The sequence below is a fragment of the Chelmon rostratus genome, chromosome 6 (genome assembly GCF_017976325.1).
Source record: "Chelmon rostratus isolate fCheRos1 chromosome 6, fCheRos1.pri, whole genome shotgun sequence".
Lineage (NCBI taxonomy): Eukaryota > Metazoa > Chordata > Actinopteri > Chaetodontiformes > Chaetodontidae > Chelmon > Chelmon rostratus.
In genome coordinates this window covers 759,496-782,814 of record NC_055663.1, presented here as the reverse complement: position 1 = coordinate 782,814, position 23,319 = coordinate 759,496, and the positions used below count along the sequence as shown (strand labels likewise).

General features: G+C 43.4%; 1 protein-coding gene across 1 annotated transcript in view; it reads left to right on the top strand.

The window, feature by feature from the left end:
- cdh13 (cadherin 13, H-cadherin (heart)) overlaps nt 1–23,319 on the top strand; it is a 330,027-nt gene that overhangs the window by 183,304 nt on the left and 123,404 nt on the right. Inside the window, exon 8 of the mRNA XM_041939059.1 lies at nt 16,510–16,688. Coding sequence (XP_041794993.1) covers nt 16,510–16,688 — 179 coding nt within the window. The remainder of the gene's footprint in view (nt 1–16,509; nt 16,689–23,319) is intronic.

Below are 23,319 nucleotides of genomic sequence, written 5' to 3'. Positions count from 1 at the left end.
GCTTTGCCTTTCGGCTCAGCTCCTTCTTCACCACGACGGACCGGTACAACGACCGCATTACTGCTGCCGCCGCACCGATCCGCCTGTCAATCTCACGCTCCATCCTTCCCTCACTCGTGAACAAGACCCCAAGATACTTGAACTCCTCCACTTGAGGCAGGAGCTCTCTTCCAACCCAGAGGGGACAAGCCACCCTTTTCCGGTCGAGAACCATGGCCTCGGACTTGGAGGTGCTGATTCTCATCCCAGCCGCTTCACACTCGGCTGCAAACTGCCCCAACACATGCTGGAGGTCCTGGTTCGAAGAAGCCAACAGGACAACATCATCCGCAAAAAGCAGAGATGAGATCCTGTGGTCCCCAAACCAGATTCCCCCCGGCCCTTGGCTGCGCCTAGAAATTCTGTCCATAAAAATAATGAACAGAACCGGTGACAAAGGGCAGCCCTGCCGGAGTCCAACATGCACTGGGAACAAGTCTGACTTACTGCCGGCAATGCGAACCAAGCTCCTGCTCCGGTCATACAGAGACCGGACGGCCCGTAGCAAAGGGCCCCGGACTCCATACTCCCGAAGCACCTCCCACATAATGCCACGAGGGACACGGTCGAATGCCTTCTCCAAGTCCACAAAACACATGTGGACTGGTTGGGCAAACTCCCATGAACCCTCGAGCACCCTGCGGAGGGTGTAGAGCTGGTCCAGTGTTCCACGGCCAGGACGAAAACCGCATTGTTCCTCCTGAATCCGAGGTTCGACTATCGGCCGAATTCTCCTCTCCAGTACCCTGGAATAGACTTTACCAGGGAGGCTGAGGAGTGTGATCCCCCTGTAGTTGGAGCACACCCTCCGGTCCCCCTTTTTGAATAGAGGGACCACCACCCCGGTCTGCCAGTCCAGGGGCACTGTCCCCAACTGCCACGCGATGTTGCAAAGGCGTGTCAACCAAGACAGCCCGACAACATACAGAGACTTGAGGTACTCAGGGCGGATCTCATCCACCCCCGGGGCCTTGCCACCGAGGAGCTTCCGAACTACCTCGGTGACCTCAGCCTGAGTGATGGATGAGCCAGCCTCTGGGTCCCCAGCCGCTGCTTCCTCTACGGAAGGCGTGGCAATGGGATTGAGGAGATCCTCAAAGTACTCTTTCCACCGCCCGACAATATCCCCAGTCGAGGTCAACAGCTCCCCACCTCCACTGTAAACAGTGTTGGCAGGGTACTGCTTCCCCCTTCTGAGGTGCCGGACGGTTTGCCAGAATATCTTTGTGGCCGACTGATAATCCTCCTCCATGGCCTCCCCGAACTTTTCCCATACCCGAGTTTTTGCTTCAACAACTGCCCGTGCCGCAGCACGCTTGGCCTGCCGGTACCTGTCAGCTGCCTCAGGAGTCCCACAAACCAACCAGGCTCGATAGGACTCCTTCTTCAGCTTGACGGCATCCCTTACTTCTGGTGTCCACCACCGGGTTCGGGGATTGCCGCCACGGCAGGCACCAGAGACCTTACGGCCACAGCTCCGAACAGCTGCGTCAACAATGGAGGTGGAGAACATGGTCCATTCGGACTCAATGTCTCCAACCTCCCTCGGGATTTGGTCAAAGCTCTCCCGGAGGTGCGAGTTGAAAACTCCTCTGACAGAGGGTTCCGCCAGACGTTCCCAACAGACCCTCACTACCCGTTTGGGCCTGCCAAGTCTGTCCAGCTTTCTCCTCTGCCAGCGGATCCAGCTCAACACCAGGTGGTGATCAGTTGACAGCTCAGCCCCTCTCTTCACCCGAGTGTCCAAGACATACGGCCGAAGGTCAGATGACACGACCACAAAGTCGATCATTGACCTTCGGCCTAGAGTGTCCTGGTGCCATGTGCACTGATGGACACTCTTATGCTTGAACATGGTGTTCGTTATGGACAAACTGTGACTAGCACAGAAGTCCAATAACAGAACACCGCTCGGGTTCAGATCGGGGAGGCCGTTCCTCCCAATCACTCCCCTCCAGGTTACACTGTCGCTGCCCACGTGAGCGTTGAAGTCCCCCAGTAGAACGACAGAGTCCCCAGTCGGAGCACTTTCCAGCACCCCTCCCACAGACTCCAAGAAGGGTGGGTACTCTACACTGTTGTTCGGCCCGTAGGCCGAAACAACAGTGAGGCACCTGTCCCCAACCCAAAGTCGTAGGGCAGCAACCCTCTCGTTCACCGGGGAAAACTCCAACACATGGCGGCTAAGGTGGGGAGCTATAAGCAAGCCCACACCGGCCCGCCGCCTCTCACCGCGGGCAACTCCAGAGTAGAAGAGAGTCCAGCCTCTCTCAAGGAGTTGGGTTCCAGAACCCAGGCTGTGCGTGGAGGTGAGCCCGACTATCTCTAGCCGGTACCGCTCAACCTCCCGCACTAGCTCGGGCTCCTTCCCCCCCAGCGAGGTGACATTCCATGTCCCCATTGCCAGATTCTGAGTCCAGGGATTGGGCCGCCGGGGCCCCCGCCCACGACTGCTACCCAATTCCCACCGCATCGGCCCCTTCTGATCCCTCCTGCGGGTGATGGGCCTACTGGAGGGCGGGCCCACGTCGCTCCTTCAGGCTTTGCCCGGCCGGGCCCCGTGAGCAAAGGCCCGGCCACCAGGCGCTCGCCTGCGAGCCCCAACCCCAGGCCTGGCTCCAGGGTGGGGCCCCGGTAACGCCAATCCGGGCGACGTAATGGTCCTTGTTTTATTTGTTTTCATAGGGGCTATGGAACCGCTCTTCGTCTGACCCATCACCTAGGACCTGTTTGCCTTGGGAGACCCTACCAGGGGCAATAAGCCCCAGACAACATAGCTCCTAGATCATCTGAGTACTCAAACCCCTCCACCACAATAAGGTGGCGGTTCAAGGAGGGGGATAAGTCAAACATCAGTGCAAAAACAGTCTGAATATGGACCCAGTGCTACATTAAGCTACGCTGGAGTTGAACACTCTGACAGCTGTTGATACAAAGGACCGGCGCTATCCTTGAAACGGTTGATGACTTCCTTGCTTTCCTACAGCCAGCACTCCTTGGTGCTGTCCATGCAGAAGATGTGTGTTGGATGATGTAGAATGACCTTGGGTCAACAATTCCTACTTTACTAAATTTGAACAAGAAAGCGATTTTAGAGGAGTTTACTTAGTAGGAAAATGTTGTAAACCAACACGAGGTCCCCGCTTGCATCCCAAACTTGAGGGTGGGTTGTGGGTTCCACCTTTGGCCATTATTGCAATAAGTTAGCAACATCTTAAAAGTTAGCAGCAACCACAAAGCTGAGTTGTGGTTAAACTAGCAGGCTGCACAAGAGCTATCTGCTAGCACTGCTATTGTGGACGTGTCTGTCGCTCTTGTTAGGAAAATAAACAGCTCGTCACAGAGCGTTCTCACTTCCTCTTCCAGTGTGCCATTAATCACTTAAAGAGTAGCAGTTAACTGTCATCCCTGTTCGATGTCTTTGTTCTCCTAATGATCCCTCAACCACCGGACTACATTAGTATTGTCACTGTGATCATGTTAGCATGACGACATGATATTTTGCTCAAACTAAATATACATCAAATCCAGTTAAACTCAGTAATAATAGCAACTCTTCAGACAATTAAGACAGGAAACTTCTGCTGTAGTAGTGCAGACTCTGCATTTCTGTTCCGTGTTCTCTCATTCAAAGATCATGACTAAGAAATCTTCAGAATTGTGCAATCCATAATTTAACAAAGAAGAATAAGCCTCTTGTGCCTTTACTGCAGCTTTGGTGCTATAACTCATCCCATGGCCTGCATCCTCTCTTCCAGTCTACAGTAGCTAGCTGCTCTGCGCTGATTGCCTCCTTTGCCTGGGTGAGATCAGATGAATGCCCACTAATAGGTTTTCAGTTTTATTCACTGAGCCCCTGGTACAGAATTAGAGGGATTTTCCGGGGGTAATTAATTGAAGTGTCCTTTTAAAGGGGAAGTATCTTTTGTCTTGATTTAGCGAGTGGAGTCATTAGCTAAAGTGTCAATGGTGGAGGAGCAGAGAGATTATGGATTGGTGAATCACACATTCCCAGCTGAGTTACTGTGGCCATTTTGAGAATTATACAGGAGGTTATCAGCAGTCGTTTGACTGCAGGGAACATCATTGTTAATCTCACACATCCAGAGGAAATGTGCACTAATATGACTATATAAGTTATCTACCGCTATATCTTCCCATTTAGCATTATAAATCGACTGCATTATGTCTGCTCGATGTTCAGGGAAGCCAAGCAGTACACAAAGGAGCAAATGAAATGAGGAAATTAGCAGCTCCAGTGGCGCAGACCTGTCGCAGTCTGTGACTTTGTGTGACCTATATACATTGATCTGTGCAACTATATTCTACCTGTATTTTTTCATGCTCTTTGGTGGCCTTGGTCATGCTAAATTATTAACACACATATTACAGCAACCTCTGCACTGACTGGAACTGCTTCTCTTTGGCGAGGTGTCTGATTTCAGATGGTAGAGATGATGCTACTGAGCTGGTTTTTCCAGATTTGAGTCAGTCAGTCTTGAGAAACTCTTCATTCTTCATTTTCAAAAGAGCTGCTCACAGTAACAGGTCTTTGCTTTGCAACTCAATGATTTAATGTTGTTGGTGATCGGGCACATCAGCTGGTTCCACATTAAACAGCAAATATGTTCAGTTCCTTTTGTTGACTTTTCATGTCCTGAAACCTCTCACCAAATGCCTGAAGGAGTTTTCACGCTCAGCAGTGTATTCAGGTGTCATATCAGCTTTTGTTTTTGCAGAGTAGGATCACAGTTTCCTCTTTTCCAGTTGCACTTGTCACAGATTTAATTTCACTTCAAATGATTTCACATTTTAAAGCAGAGAGCTGAGAAGCTGCAGGAGCTGGAGGTTCAGCTCTGAGACGTTCTTGGTAATATGAAGGCCAAATCACACAGACGCTTGCTGTCGCTGAGTTTCCATGTCAGGTTTTCCTTCGTCTCCATCGATTCGTCAAGACAAACTGAAAATTTGCAACAATTTTACTTTGTCTGGTGCTAGCAGCTCCACAGCAGCAACAAGGCTGTCCTTCACACATTCTCCTTCTGAATGAGGTTTCAGCTTCTTAACTATTTGCTCGCTCACCACAAAAGTTGCCTTAATAACACTGTCTCTATCAGAATGTGGTCCTATTAAAGCTTGTGGGGCACACAAAATCTTCAGAAAATTGTTAACTATGTCCAAGTGCATTTGTCCGTGTAGCTCATCCAGTTTAGCATGTTTGTAGCTGTAATGATGCTTTTACTCACTTTTTAACAAAAAAAGATTGTTTGGTCATTTCTCTTGGAAAGTGCAACACGCCACATCTACTTGGGTTTTGCAGACAGGCACCATGATATCAAGTGCGGTGTGTGTTGCATTCAGAAAAGTTTACTATTTTATGTTATTTTCTTTATCACTGAGAAAACAGTAAATGCTTTTTTTTGTAATGCCTTGCAGACTGGATCAAACAGTCTTACGGGCTGCAGGTTCCCCACCCCTGAGCTAAATGGATTGTGACACATCTGTCCACAAATGTTTCAAGTGTAGCTTGAAAAGGTCTTGAAAGTTGAACAACTGAGCAGAAACCTCTCACTGAAACTTAACACTCATAAAATACCCCCAACTTAATCGTACACTTCATTGTAACATTGAGCCTCATTTGAAATCCTTAAAGTATAACCCTAACACAAAAATGACCAAAGAGGAGGAGGAGGGTTTTATTTTACTGAAGGCTAACCATAAATAACAAGTTCGGATCAGCAAAATGTGGCAAATGTCATACATTATGTCTTATAATTTATAAAGTGACCCTTTTAGATACTGAAATATGAGAAGGTGCACAGATATTGACATACAGACACACACGCCCACAGTTATGTAATGTATAGTTTGAAAAGTTTTCATTCTCTTCTCATTCTTATGTATGTTTTGCTTTAAAGAAGCTTGTTTCAGATACGAAGAAATATGCAGAATGCAGTTAGCTTATCGAGTCAAGCCTCCAAATTAAAACCTTCAAAGGCAAACTTAAACTGCATGTGTCTCCTCAGGTTGCATTGGTATCAAAAAAATCTTTCAAGTGAGACCTCATCTTCTTATTAACTAATTCTTTTGTCTAAGTCTGTTGTTTTCATGCAGGTCAAAGGCTTTGATCATTTCACTTAATTTAACTGTCTTTCATTTAAGTTTTAAATAAGACAGTGTTGTTAACTGGCTGACAGCAATTCTCAAGGCCATGCTACAAATTCATTAGAAAATGTACAATTTAATCTTCCTTTTCATTAACACCATTTTTTAGCAAACTTCCTGGCATTATTCCTTTCTAGTAAATTATTAAAAAGACCAGTGAAATAAACGCACATTTCTCTATACTGAGGTCACTTTTCAAAACTATTCATGGGGTCTTGGATCAAATACATTTGAAAAAGTGTTAAATTCACCACTCCTTCAAAACTCATAAAAAGCTGAATGGAAATGGAAATGGAATGGAAACTCATGGAAAAGAACAACCCAAGAGAGTCAACAAAGGGAAAAACTAAGCAAGTCTCAAGACTAACTCATTATTTACAAGTCAGAGTAGGATGTCTTTTATCAGTGTTGGGGAGGGGGACTTTTCAAATTCCTGAATACCAGATCTCTTATATACTGTGACTTGAAGTGAGGCACATCCATGATCATCACTGATTCTCAGAGGTATTAGTGGCAAATTTAACCAAACACAGAAGAAGACAAAGGTTTTCCAAGCAAAATAACATGATTTCAGGGTAGAAGCAGCTTTCTCTTGTAAAACCTGGCAAATTCTTAATATGACTGCAGGGAAAGATGATTTAAGAGAAGGCTAATGATTCCAGAAGGGTGACTGCTATGAAGCTTTGGGCTAGCTTCTGGGCAAAGACTCTTGGATACCTGAAAATTAAAAAGGGGTAAAGAATCAACAACAATTCTGGAGATACATCTAGACATCCAGCATTCACTGTGTCCACTGTGTACTTTTGATCATGATGGCTGGTGGTCATAAACTTTCCACTACCGTGAAGGAAAGAAATGCTCTGTGGGCTTCAATGTGGAAAGAAATTGACACCATCTGGGGATGGGCTGTAAACCACTGCTGTAACAAACTGTTCTGGATTCTGCCTCACCTGACCCCTCTCATCACCTGGTACGAGTCTTTCATGGAAGTGATTAAAGAAAATAGGTGTTCAGTGTTGTAGTATGTCCCAATCAGCAATCAGCAAGGTGCATTTGCATCCTTATATATATTTATATATATTTGTAGATCTAGATGTAGCTGAATAAAACAAATTGCTGTCATTTTGTGTTGCGTAAATGCAATAGTTTCTAACAAAGTATGTAAACCCGTGCAAAACTGACTGTACACACACAGTCAGCACAGAGTTGGTGGTGGATTGAGAAGTCAGTTTCTGAATTTTGAAAGCTGTGGTCATTGAATGCATTTCGTGTGACAGCAGACAGACAGTTTAGTCTACACTGACTTTTGTGAAGTAACTGAGAAATGCACATGACCTATTGTTAACAACGCTAATGTCAGGAGCTGGCAGTATTGCACAAGGGGTACAAATTGCCTTAGGCATAATTTCTCCAACTCTCTGAAACTTTTACTGGAGAGATGAACAGCATTTGTTATAATGCGTAGCTTAGCATGTTTATGATGGTGGTGCAGAACGCTGTCTGACATGTCCCTACAAATTCTCCTGTATGTTTATTCTTTGGTTGAGATCTGGTGACTGTGAAGGCCATCACATATGATTAACATAATTTTCACACTCATCCAACCATTCAGTGATCACTCATGCTCTGTGTGTTTCTTCATTCATTTAGTCAGGATTTTACTCGAACTTGTCTATAAGTTCATGATTCAATGAAAAGGAAGCTGATTTCTGATTGGTTCACTTAATTCCGTGGTATGAACCAGGACTGAGTGGCTATTTATATTTTAAGCTGATAAATGACCGGAGGAAGTGTGAAAGTATAATAGACAAAAGCCAAGAGGTGTGGCTAAGAGGGAGTGAAAGTATGAAATAATCACCCTTATTGAATTTGCTAAGCTCAATGAAATCATGCCTCACTCCCTGGCTCTTTTGTGTAATCTGTCTCTTAATAGCATGCATACTTCATGCATAAAATCCTGTGTGAGAGGTTGCGATCTTTCATTCAAATCACTCCCCAGGGTCTTGCATTTTAATGAGTTGCCTTGAGCCTTCAGTCCATATTCCAAAGTCTACTTAATATGGAAGTCTCACCTTATGATCCAACCTTGGCTCAGAAACTCATCCTTTAAGCCAAGTACAAAACAGGGAGGGAGACAGTGGAGGAATGAAAAGATATAACACGCCCAGCACTTTTTCTTGTCAGGTACTATGAAATTGCTAATGTGAGTGTGTGCCCTGTTTCTTGGCTGATGCATGTTGGATAAACACGTATAGAAAATGGACAGACGGGTAGGGAATGACAGCAAACAAATTGTAATAATTTTTTTTTTTTTTTTTTCATACCACTGCCCACTCCATTTCCAGCTCTCTCCACCCACCTCTGCAAATGGTATCTGTCATTTTTCCCACCTGTCCCAGCGGACATGTCTCCTGCCCCTCCAGAGTCTCCATCGGTCCCTGTGGAGATCGCCTTTGTAGATCCATCTAATATTTCATCAGCAGCAGCATCAGATATGATCTGCTGTCTAATTGTGCACACAACAAGATGATTAATTAAGCTTAAGAAAATGAGAGCAGTATTCTGTCGCTTCCACGCCTCCTCAGATTAATGAGATGGGGGTGATCGCTTTGGCAGAGCATTAAAAGCGTGAAACACTTGGACATGTCTGGTGGCATCACAGCCACGTGGTAATTGGATTTTCTGTAATGATGATGGGATCATGTGGTGTGGCTGCTGAAGTTTTCCCTTAATCAATATATCCTAGGTTGTTATTGAGGTCGCTGATTACTGTTACAACTGTGTACCATGCACAGCTGAGTCAACAGCTTTGATGCATTCAGAAAATATCACATTGCACCACATCATACACATATATTTGTTATAATTCCAATTCAGTGTGAAACATGTTTTATACACAAATTGGAGGAACTGGTGGGATTACATTCCACACTTTTTCTCCCTCTTTCCTGACTTCCTCTCTGCTCTCCTCGGGGTCACAAGAGGCGGTGGTTCAGTTGGTCATTATGCTTTGTGGACTGCCTGCCAGCCTCAGGGCCTGACATTTGGCTCCACAATGGGACTTGTACCATTCATTATGCCAGCAGGAGCAGGAGGGGACACGGAGAGATGTGCAAATACAGGAGAGAAGAAGAGAGAAGTTTGCTACGAAGAGGAAAGCCCTGACTAAAATCCCAAATTAAAATAGTTGTGTAGTATGTGCATGTGCACTCATATGTAATTGGTGCCTCAGACAGAAAATCGACTAGACCTAGAACATAATAAAGATAATAGTAATACAGGAACACAGACAGCTTTACTCTAATCTAATAGTTCTGAATTCTGTGCTTTTTCTCATTTAAAAGAGCATGATGGCTCAATTTCTTTGGGTTTGCATGTTCTTCTGTATTTCTCTGCACGGTTTTCCTCTCAAAGTTCAAAGACCCGCAGCTCAGGTGTAATGATTAACACTAAATTGCCCAAAAGCATCGTCTGTATAGATGATGCTTGCCTCTAGTCCACTGTGACTATGAATGGGAATAAGGTGGCTCAAAGAATAAATAGAGTAATGAGTGATTATTTAGCTTAAGGGGTGTGATCGTAGAAATAGAATTACTACAGGCATCACTGGAGGCAAAATGAAAATTCAGTGCTAAACAGAAAATGCAAATGGTAATTATATGGCCTTTGGCTGTTCATTCAACATTTCTGGAGACCAATAAGCACAAAAACAGGTATCAACACTATTATATGCACTTATTATTCAATATTTTGTCCAATTTCTGGAGCGTTTGTGTCAGTAATCATTAGTTAAACCAACTTAATGGACATTTTAGCGTATCTATCTAAATACCAGGTGTTACAGGTGTCCATTCCGATTCCTCTCTTATGTATGCTTCCATTCAAATGACTTAATACAATTCATTTAGTTTTTCAATTATCAAGTTAGGATGTGATTTGATTACCCAGCTTTGGTTGTCATTGTTTAGACTGGAGTTGTTTGCCAGGTTCTTTCGTTCATTAGCTTGTGTGTTATTTATATTCTCATTAGTCAGTTATTTATATTCTCATTAGCTCATAATATTCTCACAATGTGGCTTTCATCACAGCATACCGATGTGCCATTGGTATGCTGTGATGAAAGCAATAACTGTCCCCCCGTCCTCTCTGTCAGTCAGTGTCTGTAAACGGTGCACAAGCACAACCTCGACCACAAATGTATGTTTTTATCATATAGCAACATCATTTTCATGGCTATTTTAGGTAGCCCTGTAATCCATGTCCTCAACCTGCCCTTCAAAGTGACTTTTTTTTCCTCATGAGATGCTGAATGTCTGTATTTTGTTATTCTTTCTTAGTGGATTACACTGGGTCATATCCAGTATAAATAGTTTATTATCTAGCTTTTGCCAGTGGTCCAGTTGCAGCCTGAGCAGGCACTGGCTGAGAACATAGAGTGAAGAAACTGAATCGTGAAGGAGGCAGGAAAGGGCAGCTGGACTGTCCACTCATTTGACTGTCAGCTCGGAGCTCATTATATCATATTTACTTTCAGCTTAGCAGAACTCGACACCAGCTTTCCACATCTCCGGCTTCAGCCGCCACTGTTACTGCATCTAAATTAATTTATTGAGAAAAGTTTCCCAACCTACTGAATGGTCTTCCAAAACACTTGCTTCTCTTCCTAGCTGTACATATAGAGTTTCTTATCATCAATTACATTGGAAATGAAAAACATCAAAAATAGAATCAAGGTGCAGATCAGTCAGTGTAAGAAGATGTAGACGCTTTGCTGAAAATGAACCGCATTGCACTGGAATAATGAATGTTCATTCATTCACTTGAATTAAGTCATACTGATAAATGAATGATAACAAATGTGTTTACTTATACATTTTCTTTAAAAACATAATGATGAACAAGCAGTTTTTTAGTTATACTCATAAAAACTCATTCCATACTGCCTAGGTTTTTATAAACATAATAAGGTGCTTCTGGACATTGAAATGTCTTTTGGCGATGGGCAATCAAAAACAACCACTAAAATCTCATAAGATACTATAATACTCAATACTGACCTTTATTTCATGTCCAGATATAGCAGTCTTGGGTAGTGTGGGTGTCGACAGTGTGCTTTTAGACAGTGGTGTTGTATTTTCTTGCTGTAACACTGGGTTTTTCTTTGAGATAATATGTCTAACATTGGTATGTTCCGTTAGCACACTTGATCAATAAAACTGCAGCATCCTCATGACTACACCTTTTCATAAAGCTGAGGAAAGTCAGCCAGGCAGGTGGTTTATGTTTGTCTATACGGCTACTAAACAAAGTGTTCATTCGTCTTCTCTTTTTCTGTACCTCATATTGTCCGATCTTCCCTTTGGCACTTGAGAATGAGCCACAGTGTTTACCGAGTGCGCTGCCTTAACAGCAGACCTTATGGAGACATTCATGGCACAGTTCTGCAGTATAGTGCAGAGGGCAGGCAAACCAGGTGAAGTCTGGTGGAATGAATAAGATGGCAGACAGAAACCCACAAGCTGACAGTGCCTGAAGAGAGGAAGTTATACAGATCAGTTTCATAGGCTAGAGAAGTGTAACAAATATGTGTTCACACAGGTAAGGAACAGGCTGCAAGCGAAGTGTGGAGCAGACCCACAGCTCATACAAATATAACACACTGACACACATCCACAGCAGCAGCTAAACACCGCTGTCATCCTCGGTCTTATCATTTGATCATTCGAAGAAGCATTCAAAGACATGGCACACATAAAACATTTCTTTTCCACACAGCATCAAACCTTTAAATCATATAAAAAGTGAGCATGCCCACATTGTGACTTTAGCGCTAGTTTGGTGCAACACTGCTACAATATGGTCAGCAAAATAAAGGTCTGAAATGTGTGTGCATGAAGTCATTTGATCCAAAGAAAATTGAACCTTTAGAATCATGAGACAGATTTCAGACTTGAGTGGGAATAAATGGCTGTACAGAGAATGAAAAGCACAGAATCACACTCGACTTCTGTATCTCTCCTCTTGATTGTGATGGAAGTGCATTAAGACGTCTTCTCTTGTTGAAACAAACATGATTCGGTCGTCTTTTATTTTAATGTCAGTCTCCATCTGTTTTTTGCTTTGTTTTTTTTTTCTGCTTGTCATCTAAATAAATATTCAGCCTGATTTACAACCCGATTTTCTGGCCTGTGATCCTTTAAACTGAAGCCTCTTCAAAGCATCGTATGTCTACTAGCTCTGAGCATTTTAATGAAACTCATGTTCCCTCACATTAAAAACGGCTACGTTCTTCACGTGTCCCAGTAAATCATGACAGTGACAGTGAACAAACATGCACACTGCCAGCGCCCTGAAACAGGGTCATTTATTTCATTATTTCCACCTGTGCTTTTACGACTGTGACGCATCGAAATGCCTGCTGTGAAAAAGACTGATTGCGTCGAAGTTGAAAAAAAAGATGCAATCCCTGTAGCACAAATATGCTTTTATTTATGTCCTATCCTAGATTTATCATGTGACCTTCCTGAGTGTCATGAACTCCATGCTGGAAAACATCAGGCTCTATTAGATTTTTAATGGTGTTACTATCATGCTCGCATTTGGGAAACACTGCTGCTTTTGTCCACACGGACCATCAAAATCAACACAAGATGAAAACTACTGCTTTAAGATCATAAAACAGAATGAATTCTGTTTGTTTCATCAAGACGGTGAAGTGAGTATGATCAAAGTGTTTTTACATCGCTGGAAACACAAGTAAACTTCCACACACTTTTTTTTATTTAAACGTTGATAAACTCTAACATGCACACAGAAATTCCTTTGTCAGCTGAGCTTCCTTCACTTCAAAACAGCGAGAAAAGCAAAGACAGGAATCTCCAAAATCATCCAAACTGTTCAGACTTTGGCACAAAGTGTTCATGTAGGAACCTTTCACTTGCAATGAAACGTTAATAGGTGGGATCAAAATAGGTTTGCAGGACATGTCATGTGCTGCAATAGTCATTACTGCTGTGATTGTCAAACTATCGCTGAGGACAGGCCGGTCGACAGATTCCCTGCCTCCCTTTCACTCTCTCGCCTTCTGGACATCACTCAAACATTTTCACGTCTGCGCCTCTCTGCAGTCTTCCTCGTATGAATGTGTGCTTGTAATTCATCGTCACGTGTCTCAACTGTGTCTGTGCTGCATAAGATGAGTCATTGTTCAACTCGCTGTGATCCCATTCACTCCTGACAGTAGAATAGGTCAGCTCTCAGTCTTTTTCTGTCACCTGAGCCTGGTTAACATGAATCCCATTTCAGGTTTTGGAATATCCATCGTACATGTTGAAGAATTAAAAAAGAAATTACGATCACTCACGCTGATGCGGATACAATGACACAGTAGACTCAAACACAAACTGGCATAACATTTACCTTTTTTCCATGTGTGCTGTGGCTTTTCACACTGTCTCGGTTCCGTGGTGGCACCCATACATCTGCTGCCCCCACTGATTTCCCTTGGTGTTTGAGAAGATATAGGGAATTAGCTTTAGGCAACAGCATCGTATCCCACCAGTCTGTTTGACTGAATCAGTCCACAACACGTGTATCTGTGTGTGCTTTCTGTTTCTGTGTCAATCTTTGTCGCATTTCACGTGTGAATTGGTGATGTTTTGCCTCATAGCCCCAATCTCTCTTCTGTCTCTTTTTTTTTTTTGGAATAAGCACACATATGTAAATAATAAATGAACTGCATTTATGCGTCACTTTTCTCGTCTCACAGGCCACTCAAAGCACTTTACAACACAAGTCAGCATTCACCTATTCACACACACACATTCATATACCATGGTAAAGTGCCACCCGTTCATCTGGAGCAATAACCATTCATGCACACGGTGCTGGCACAGCATTGGGACAGTTTGGGGTTCACTCTCTTGCCATGGTCACTGCAGGATCCAAGACTGAACCACTGACCTTCTGATTAGTGGACAACCGCTCTACAACTCATTATACAGCAACTTGATAGACATGCTACACACGGTGTTTACAGACCCTCTCTACTGTCTCCATCTTTATTGGATCACTGTCCTCTCCATGCAGCCCGTGCTGGTGTGATCCTGCAGCACAGCGGATGGGTCCAAGTGATAGTGAGATAATAGCACGCAGTCACATCCATTCCACTATATAACCATCCAATCATCCAATCAAGGCTCCTGGCAGAGGATGAAGCTGATAAAAAGGGCAATGAGACTTCAGCAAGGCCACCCGCATGATGTCACATTGGGATTAAACACAACAGACATCAGTTGTTAGACTTATACCCAGCCCCACTGTCCCATTACAGAATGCTAGATCTTTATCATCTGAGTTGATTGATGCTGATGCTGCGTTGTATTCCAGACTTACGAATGCGTATTGGTTACAAGATACTCATTTGCGAGTGGAATTATGGTATCTGATGAAGACACTGAAGATTGAGAGGGTCAGCTTGACTCTGATAGCACATAAAATGTGTAACATGATTGTGTTGAGTTCTGGAGACCTTGGTTTGCCAGTGGGATGAGAACATAATTCACTGAGATCTGTTCAAGATAACCAATTTAGTCATCGTTTTTAACACCCTAATTTGCTGCCATTTAGTGTGTCTGTGTGCAGAACTGTGTGTGTTTGTGCGCACGCTCACTGAGTCATCTCTAACAGCATGGCTTTCAAGGTGTGAAGTGGAACAGGGTATAGGTAATGAAGGAGATGGGACTGTGTAATTATTCTGCACAGGAAGGATTACTGGTTTACTTAACTATTAATGGTTCACCTTGAAGTACAAATATCAAGGGGATAAAACCCACACCTCTCTGCCCCTCATTACCTCCAGCTGGACTGAAGACATTCGCTACCAAGCCGCCATTATTTAATGTAGGCTTTGCATATTTGTCAGTAGCACTTTTTTGTCTTATTTAAAGCCATCGGGTATGAAGGAGAGGCATGAAAACAGATCAGTGTTTATGAGAAACGCTATGCATCACTACTGTTTGATGCTCAGGAGAACGTTAAGCATGCGAGTCAAGTAAGAACTCTTTTGCAAGAAAACGCAGAAAACTTCAGTGGGTTTAATCATGTCAGGATGATTTTCATTCAAAGTAAATCACTTCAAACTTCTCTCGAACACATCAATCTTAAATTTTACAGGGTGTCAGACTTAAGAGATGTAGCCATCTGTATATATACATCTGTATAGCCAGAAGAGTCAGAGTGCAGGCTGATGTCAGCAAGAACATGAAGCACTGGATGGGGAATACAGTTTACTGAAGAAAAATGTGAATTCCTTTATTAATCCCCCTTGAGGGAAATTCGTCTTTACACTCTGATGAGTACTTTATTACACACACATTACACTCTCCTTATGGACTAAGCTACTGCCACTCCCAACCTGCATGCAGTGGAGAAACAGGAAAGAGTGCTCAGACAACCCACAACCTAACATAGTCTGTGTGTGTGTGTGTGTGTGTGTGTGTGTGTGTGTGTGTGTGTGTGTGTGTGTGCGCATACATGGACATGTATTCAGGTGCATACGTGTATGTGTGCCCTGCTGAATCTGCGTGAGTGAATCTCATCGCTGACGAGACTGAGATTGAGGGTTAAGGGTGTGTCAAGGATTGCCTCCTCTTTCAGCACAGCTGCAACAGGCAGGATTTCCATTTTTGTCCCCATTACCGAATAAAATGCACCATGCTGTTAGAGCAGGCGTGAGGGAAAAAACACATTAATAGGAAAGGCTAACTTTTTGAGTGTCTGTCTGGGCAGCAGTTGCTTGCGCCTTTCATACACCTGCTGCCATGATTGCTCTCATTTTTAGAACTCCAAACACATGTTGTAATACATAATGCATTTGTAGACAACAAACTAGTCTCTTTTTGATATGCTGGTATTCCAGTGATTCATGTATTTTCTTTGCTAGGTTAAAACATTCATCTATAAGCTTTAGTTACAGTAGTTACAGAAGTCGGAAGGTTTACCTGTTCCATATGTTTCAATTATTCCATTTCTGAGATTTATTTCAGAAGCTTTTTTCCTTCATGTTTTGTTTACACAGTGAAAAATGCAGCTATAAAGACACTGAATTGAACCTCATCTGTTTTGCTGTTAACTCATCGATCTCCAGAGTAATAAAGCAAATCCTGCTGTTTTGTCTAAAATTACATTTTATTCCTGTGAAGTGTTTTATTTATGACAGCAAAATTTGGCTCCCTCTCCCACATATTGCACATGAGAATTAAGTTTGAGATGGAACTCAACCCTCTCTTTCCACTGTCTTCTCAGGAACCACGGTGATGACGATGATGGCGTTCGACGCAGACGACCCTGCCACAGATAATGCCGCGCTGCGCTACAACATTGTCAGGCAGTCGCCAGACAATCCTTCCTCGAACATGTTCTACATCGACGCAGAAAGAGGTGACATTGTCACCGCCATCTCACCTGTGCTACTTGACAGAGAGGTAGGTTGACCTGGCAAGTGTGTGTGTGTGTGTGTGTGTGTGTGTGTGTGTGTGTGCCATATGCCACCAACATGAGTTTGTGGGTGTCTTTGTGAGAATGAGCACTGGTGCATTCCAATGAGCAGGCGCAGAAGCCAGCTGAGTGCCTCTCCATTTCCCCATCTAACCGGAGCGAGACAACAGGATGATTGCTTTTTCAGCAGGGTGACGAATGCCAGAAAATCGATTGGGTTCGCTGGTGGAAGAGGAATATTAGCTGTTGTCAGACACTTAGCGCATAGTTTAATTGAGGTGATACACACTCATCCGCCAGCTCTGGTGGTGTCCAACAAGCCTAGCTGAAAACCTCCCATCCGGAACTGCTGGAACCATGGCGGCTAACTGCCCTGATGAGCCGCTCCCTGAGCTACAGTAAACTGTTTAATAGAGGCGTAATTGATTAAAAGTGCGGTGGAATGAGATGTAATCAATGCAGTGAGCACTGTTGGTGATGATTTTTTTCTGAGGCGATTTAGAGCTTGAATGATTGAACTGATGTGTGTTTGCCTGCGGTTTCACATCTGTGGTACAAAAGTCAGACTTTGGAAGCATTTCCCTTCCAGGATATTTCAAAAGATAACTTACAGCAGTATTCCTCCGCCTGCCTGCAGCCAAGATTTATTACAACCACTACAAGGCTGGTGTTCCAATTGTAAAGTTTATTCAGTGTAGCACCTTTCACAGAGCAAGGTCACAACGTGCTTCACACGAAAAAGAGGGACTAACAGCAAAAGGAAACAAACAATAAAGCATAAGCAGCAACAGACCTTAAAAAACACATTTACAAACACTTAGTATAAGGCGAGAGAAAGGCCAGATTGAATAAATGGGTCTTTACCTGCTTTTTAAAAGCACAATTTTAAAGACTCGATCACCTTAGTTTTCAGTCAAGCATGTGGGACAACCACTAAGCTGGTCAGAAGACCAAAGTGACCTTCTGGTGATAAAAGGGTGGAGCAGGTTAGACACCGTTCTCTGTAGAGTACAGTACACAAGTGTCTGACCATGCAGGGCTCTATATGTGAGAACAAGAACCTTAAAATGAATCCTGAACTTGATGGGAAGCCAGTGTGAGGAAGATCAGATGGGTGTGATGTGAATTGTCCTTCTGGACCTAGTCGACAGCCTTGCAGCAGCATTCCGGGCTGTCTGTAGACGATCCAGAGACGACTTGTGGAGGAAGATGAAAAGGAAACTACCGTAGTCGAGTCTAGTCTGAGATGAGCTGAGATGATATAAAAGCATTAGTGATCATCTCTAGCTGAGGTGTAATACAACAGACCTGAGTTTGACATGTTTCAGTGATTTGATATTATGATCGAAATACAAAGCTTGATCAAATATAACACCAAGAGTTGCAAGATTTGAATGTACATCTGAAAAAAGTGACCAATACTTTGAGCAGCACTGGAAGCTATCTGAACCAATGTTAAGAACTTCAGTCTGATCTGCATTCAGCTGTAAAAAGTGATTAGCCATCCAGTCCTGGCCCTGAATGGCAGTCAGACAGTTATACAAATCAGTCTCACTAGGCTTAAGAGACATACAGTTGGATATCATCAGTGTAACATAAGAGATCTCTTTGAATTTACCAATAATGTGTCCTAGAGGAAGCAAATACAAGGCAAATAATATAGAAGTCAAGACTGAACCCTGAGGGACACTACAGGAAAGAGATATGTAGGGACCAAGCACATAGACAACAGTCAATTCAATTAAATTCAATGTATTGATAAAGTGCCAGATCACAACAAAACTTGCTAGAGACCCAACAATTCCAAGCAAGGAAAAACTTAACCCAGGCTCTGGGTGGGCAGCCATCTGCCTCAGCTGATTAGGTTTAGAGAGATAGAAAGACAGAGAGAGAGGGTGATATGCACTGCAATGACAATAATAATGAACAGCTATGATAATATAGAAATATGACTAATAAGATAACAGTAGCAATAAAGCAGGGCCATGGCAGTTGGCACAACCATGACATGAATGCATACAGATGGAGAGGGAGAGGTGGGGAGAGCAGCCCAGTGTATCATGGGAAATCTCCCAGCAGTGTAAGCCTACAGCAGCATAAGTAGGGGCTGACCCAGACTTGCCTTGGTCATAACTTGTAAGCTTTATCAAAAAATTTTATGACTAGTCTTAAATGTAGAGGCGGTGCCTGGCCCCTGGACTGAGACTGGAAGAGAATGCCACAGGACAGGAGCCTGAAAACAGAGGGCTCTTGCTCCAGTTCTAATTTTGGAGACTTTAGGAACCATAAATAATTCTGCATTCTGGGAGCACAGTGTTCTAGCAAGGTTCTCGGTAGGGTACTGTGTGCTCTTTATGATATGATGGTGCCTGACTCACTTACATCTTTGTAGGTAAGAAGAAGGATTTGAAGATTTTGCAGGGAGCCAGTGCAGAGAGGCTAATATGAGAGAAAGATGATCTCTCTTCCTGTTTTTTGTCAAAACACATGCTGAGCACATAGAGAGTCGTAAGCAGATTATTGGGGCAGCCTGATATCACAGAATTGTAATAATCCAGCCTGGAAGAAACTTAAGCATGGACTAGGTTTTCTGCATCAGTTTGAGACAGACTGTGCCTGATTTTTACGTTATCTAGGAGAAAAAATGAATTGAAAAAAATCCTTGAAATGTGTTTTACATGGGAGTCAAAGGACATATCCTGATCAGAGATGACTCCCAGATTCCTTATAGCAGTGCTGGAGGCCAGCGCAGTGCCATCCAGAGTAGCTATATCATGAGTACTGAGTCTCTAAGGCGTTGAGGGTTGAGTACCATAACTTCAGTTTTGTCCAAGTTTAGTGACAGTTAGTTGCAGGTCATTGAGGTCTTGAAGACATGCTTGAAATCAAGTTAACTGATTGGTTTCATCTGCTTCACTGATAACTAGATAACCGGGTATCATCTGCATATCTTTGAAACTTTATGGTGTTTCCTCATAATATTGCCTAAAGGGAGCATATATAAAGAGAATAGAATCGGCCCAAGTACAGAACCTTGTGGAACTATTTGACTAGCTTTAGTGTGCACAGAGGAATCATCATTAACATGTACTAACTGAAAACAGAGATAGGAGGAGAGCCAGTCAAAGGCACGTCCAGAGACACCCACCCACAGCCTGAGCCTTTCAGTCAGGATGCTGTGATCTATACAGTATCAAAGCTATATTAAGATCAAGCAGCAGCAGAGCAGAGCAGTCACGCCACGCACATCAGAAGACGTCATCATGTCATTAGAGACTCCGAGATGAACAGTTTCAGTGAAATGCTTCTGATGGAAACCAGATTGGAATTTATCTAAAATGTTGTGTGCAGTCAAGAAAGCAGTGAACTTTCTCCAATGTTTTTGATTTAGGCCTATAGTTTTTTGGAAGAGATTGATCAAGACTAACTGTTCTCACCGTAAGAAGACAACACTGCACTTCTCAGCTTGTGGTTTCAGAAGAGAGAGAGCAGTTTACATGTTTACTAGGCAGAGAATCTAAATTAAGAGGCAGGCTGAATAAAACACATTCATGGTCAGTAACATGCACCTCCTCAGAGCAAATTAAATCAATATTGAAACCAAGTGTAAAAACAAGGTCCAAGGCATGCCTAATGTGTGTGGGACCGGACACATGTCGAATAACATTGAAAGACTCAGCAACGTTAAGAAAATCAGGAGCAGAGCTGCAAGAAACATCATTGACGTGAAGAGTAAAATAGAGACAAAAGCACTGGTAAAAGTGGCCTGAAAATGACACTGGAGAAGGACCGGGAGATTCCAGTGTGTGTGTGTGTGTGTGTGTGTGTGTGGTTGTGTGTGTGTGTGTGTGTGTGTGTGTGTGTGTGGAGTGTAACGGTCAGTCACAGGGGGAAGACTGCACCACATGCTGTAATTATCAGCCAGCATTTGTGAGCTCTGTTTGTTCAGGTGAAAACTACCTCTCTTAAAAAAGAGACAACCAGTCCCAAAACAGATTGAACTAGTCAATAAAATCCACAAGGTGAGCCCTCCAAGTGGACTGAAGGCTGAGGAGTCTGCTGAAACGACCAGCACCACAGCCCATAGAAGCAGATTTTCCACAGCTCTTTAGCAAGATAAAACACTGGTTAAAATTAGAATTGGTCAACTCTGACTGTTGACAAGCTGTGTCATTTTGTCCCACCTGGACTATTACTCTGAGAGAGGACAGGATTAAAACCTGGAGCAAAAGGGAAACAGTGTGAGACTGCATTAAAGAAAAGCACATCCCCGGTTATGAAATCACTGACTGTCAGTGTTGAGGGGAGGAACGTGGCAGAGGGGGTGTAGGCTGTGCTCTGTCGTGGCAAAACAGAGCACGCTCGTCATCTATACTGTGCGCCACAGTCACCGACTCTGGGTGGATGGTCGTAGCCAGGAGTCATGTTTGATTATTTCACTTACACTATTGATTTAATGAGCCCTTTTAAGGTGGCAGCCGCACACGGTTTTATGCTGATAGATTATTTTCAGCTCATTCTCACTGGGAGCTGTTCAGACAGGGCTGCACACCTGGTCCTGTCAGGTTTCCATCTGTTTCGATGCAGACATGGAAAGATGTTTGTTTTAATTTGTTTAACCTGTTTCTTTTCTTTGAAACCTGCGTAGATCAGGCTGTACTTGAAGTTAAACTCTACCGAGCTGTGGGGTCAGTGATGCGCCTGTGTTAAAGATCATATGCAGTGAAGTGAGACGCAGTGAAAGCCAAGGAACTGCCATCCAGCATGGTGATCTTTTTGTCCCACCAAACAGCTGTGACTAATACGGTGCTACCTCTGTGTATTAATGCGTTCGCAGAGCTGTATAAACCTGGAGCAGCATGTATGATTGTCTTTAAGTTGTATTTATGAGTATCTGTCCTCTGTCATCCCCACTTGGATATCATTTATTAGTGTGCAAGGTTTTTCAAAAATATCCTCAGGGGTTACAGCCACAGTGCAGCATCTCTTAAAAAAAGAACAAAAGGAAAGTGAGACTTCTTCAAAAGCACAGTCAGTCTGCAGAGCCAGATGGAAGTGCAGAAGGCACAAGTTTTAAACTGCCCTCCTCAAGGTCTGAAGAGATTTAAACCCATCCACTTCAGCACATTCTCATAAATATCGCTCCGGCATGACACCCATCATTTCCATCCACCATCCAGACTTCAGTTATTGAGGACAGCAAGCCAGGCATATGTGTGCACCATATTTGTAAGAGAGCGAGAAAGACAGAGGTTTACGCAGCAGAAGAAAGAAAAATGGAGATGGCCAAACTTTGCCCCTCAATTCTCCAAATTCAACAGACATAATTCAGGTGGCGCTCTAAGTGTTTTTGGATAGACGCCTCACCTACCCAAGGGAAGCAGAAAGTAATCCGGAGAAAATTGGACAATCAATTTTGTGACATTGAAATCAGTTTGATTTTCCCTCTAGTGCTTTCTCTGAGGCGTAAAATCCTGTCTTGATATGCACATTTATTCCACCACTCTGTGTTTTTCTCCTCACTTTGCTTTCGACACATCCCCCGTCACTGTCTTATATTATTCTGACACACGACGCTGCTGGATCAATGGCAGGCTGTAATTTTTGACAGCTTATATTGCTGGGGGTATGAGGCCATTTTCATAAGTCTGAAAAGACGGAGGGGTGTTCATATCTTTCACTGCATACACACTGAAATCTCTCTTCATCATACTCTCTGTTAGAAGAAATCAATCTGCTTTACAACGATGTTCATCTTAACCTGTTTTTTTTAAAACATCGGGACATTTCCATGCATGCTCTGCAGCGGAAGACAATGGATGGATGGATGAATGGCTCTGCAGCTCTCACTCCTACTCCACACGCTGGAATTTAAATCTGATTAGGTCTAACAGGACAAGTTTGACTAGTAATGAGAAAGAAAAGGGTTAAAATCTCTCACCAGTATAAATAAGCATGTCTGCGGCCTATATGAAGGCAAGCGTATGGCAGCTTGACAGAGGCAGCATGTGAGGTGTTATGTTATCTTTCAGAAAGATGGAAAGGAATTATGTTTTCTCCAGTGTGTGAACTCGTGTCATCTTAAATTCATAAATCAGCTTTTCAGAGAAAAGAAATCATCACAGATGTTAGTCAGGGAGGGGCTTCCATCATGGAGGCTGAAGACATCGTCTTGCTGATCCTGCATAGTACAGAAAAAACTTAATCCCAGTACCTCAGATGGCTGATTTATCAGTCAAATCCTAGTTTCCTCAGTCAAGTGTGCTTTCATGCACCACCTCCCATTGTCGTGGCCTGACTGCAGCACATCCTTCTCAGAGGCTTGTAGACTGAGAGGAGCAGAGATGTGAATCAGAAAAGCTGTGGAGAGGCAGGCAGGGAGGGCACAGTACATTTCACTCTAATCTACAAAAACACAATGCTTCAATGACCGCGCTTGTAATTAACATGAATCTTCAAATGAACACATGTATACAGAACATGATCTGTGGTCTCTTCATTCATATATTCTGATTCATGCTGTCCTGTGAGAGTTCAAAGAGACAGTTCAACAGAGCCCATGCACAGTGTGCCTTAATGCAGAGACAAGGAGGGGGCGTGTTCTGAGACTTAATAGCA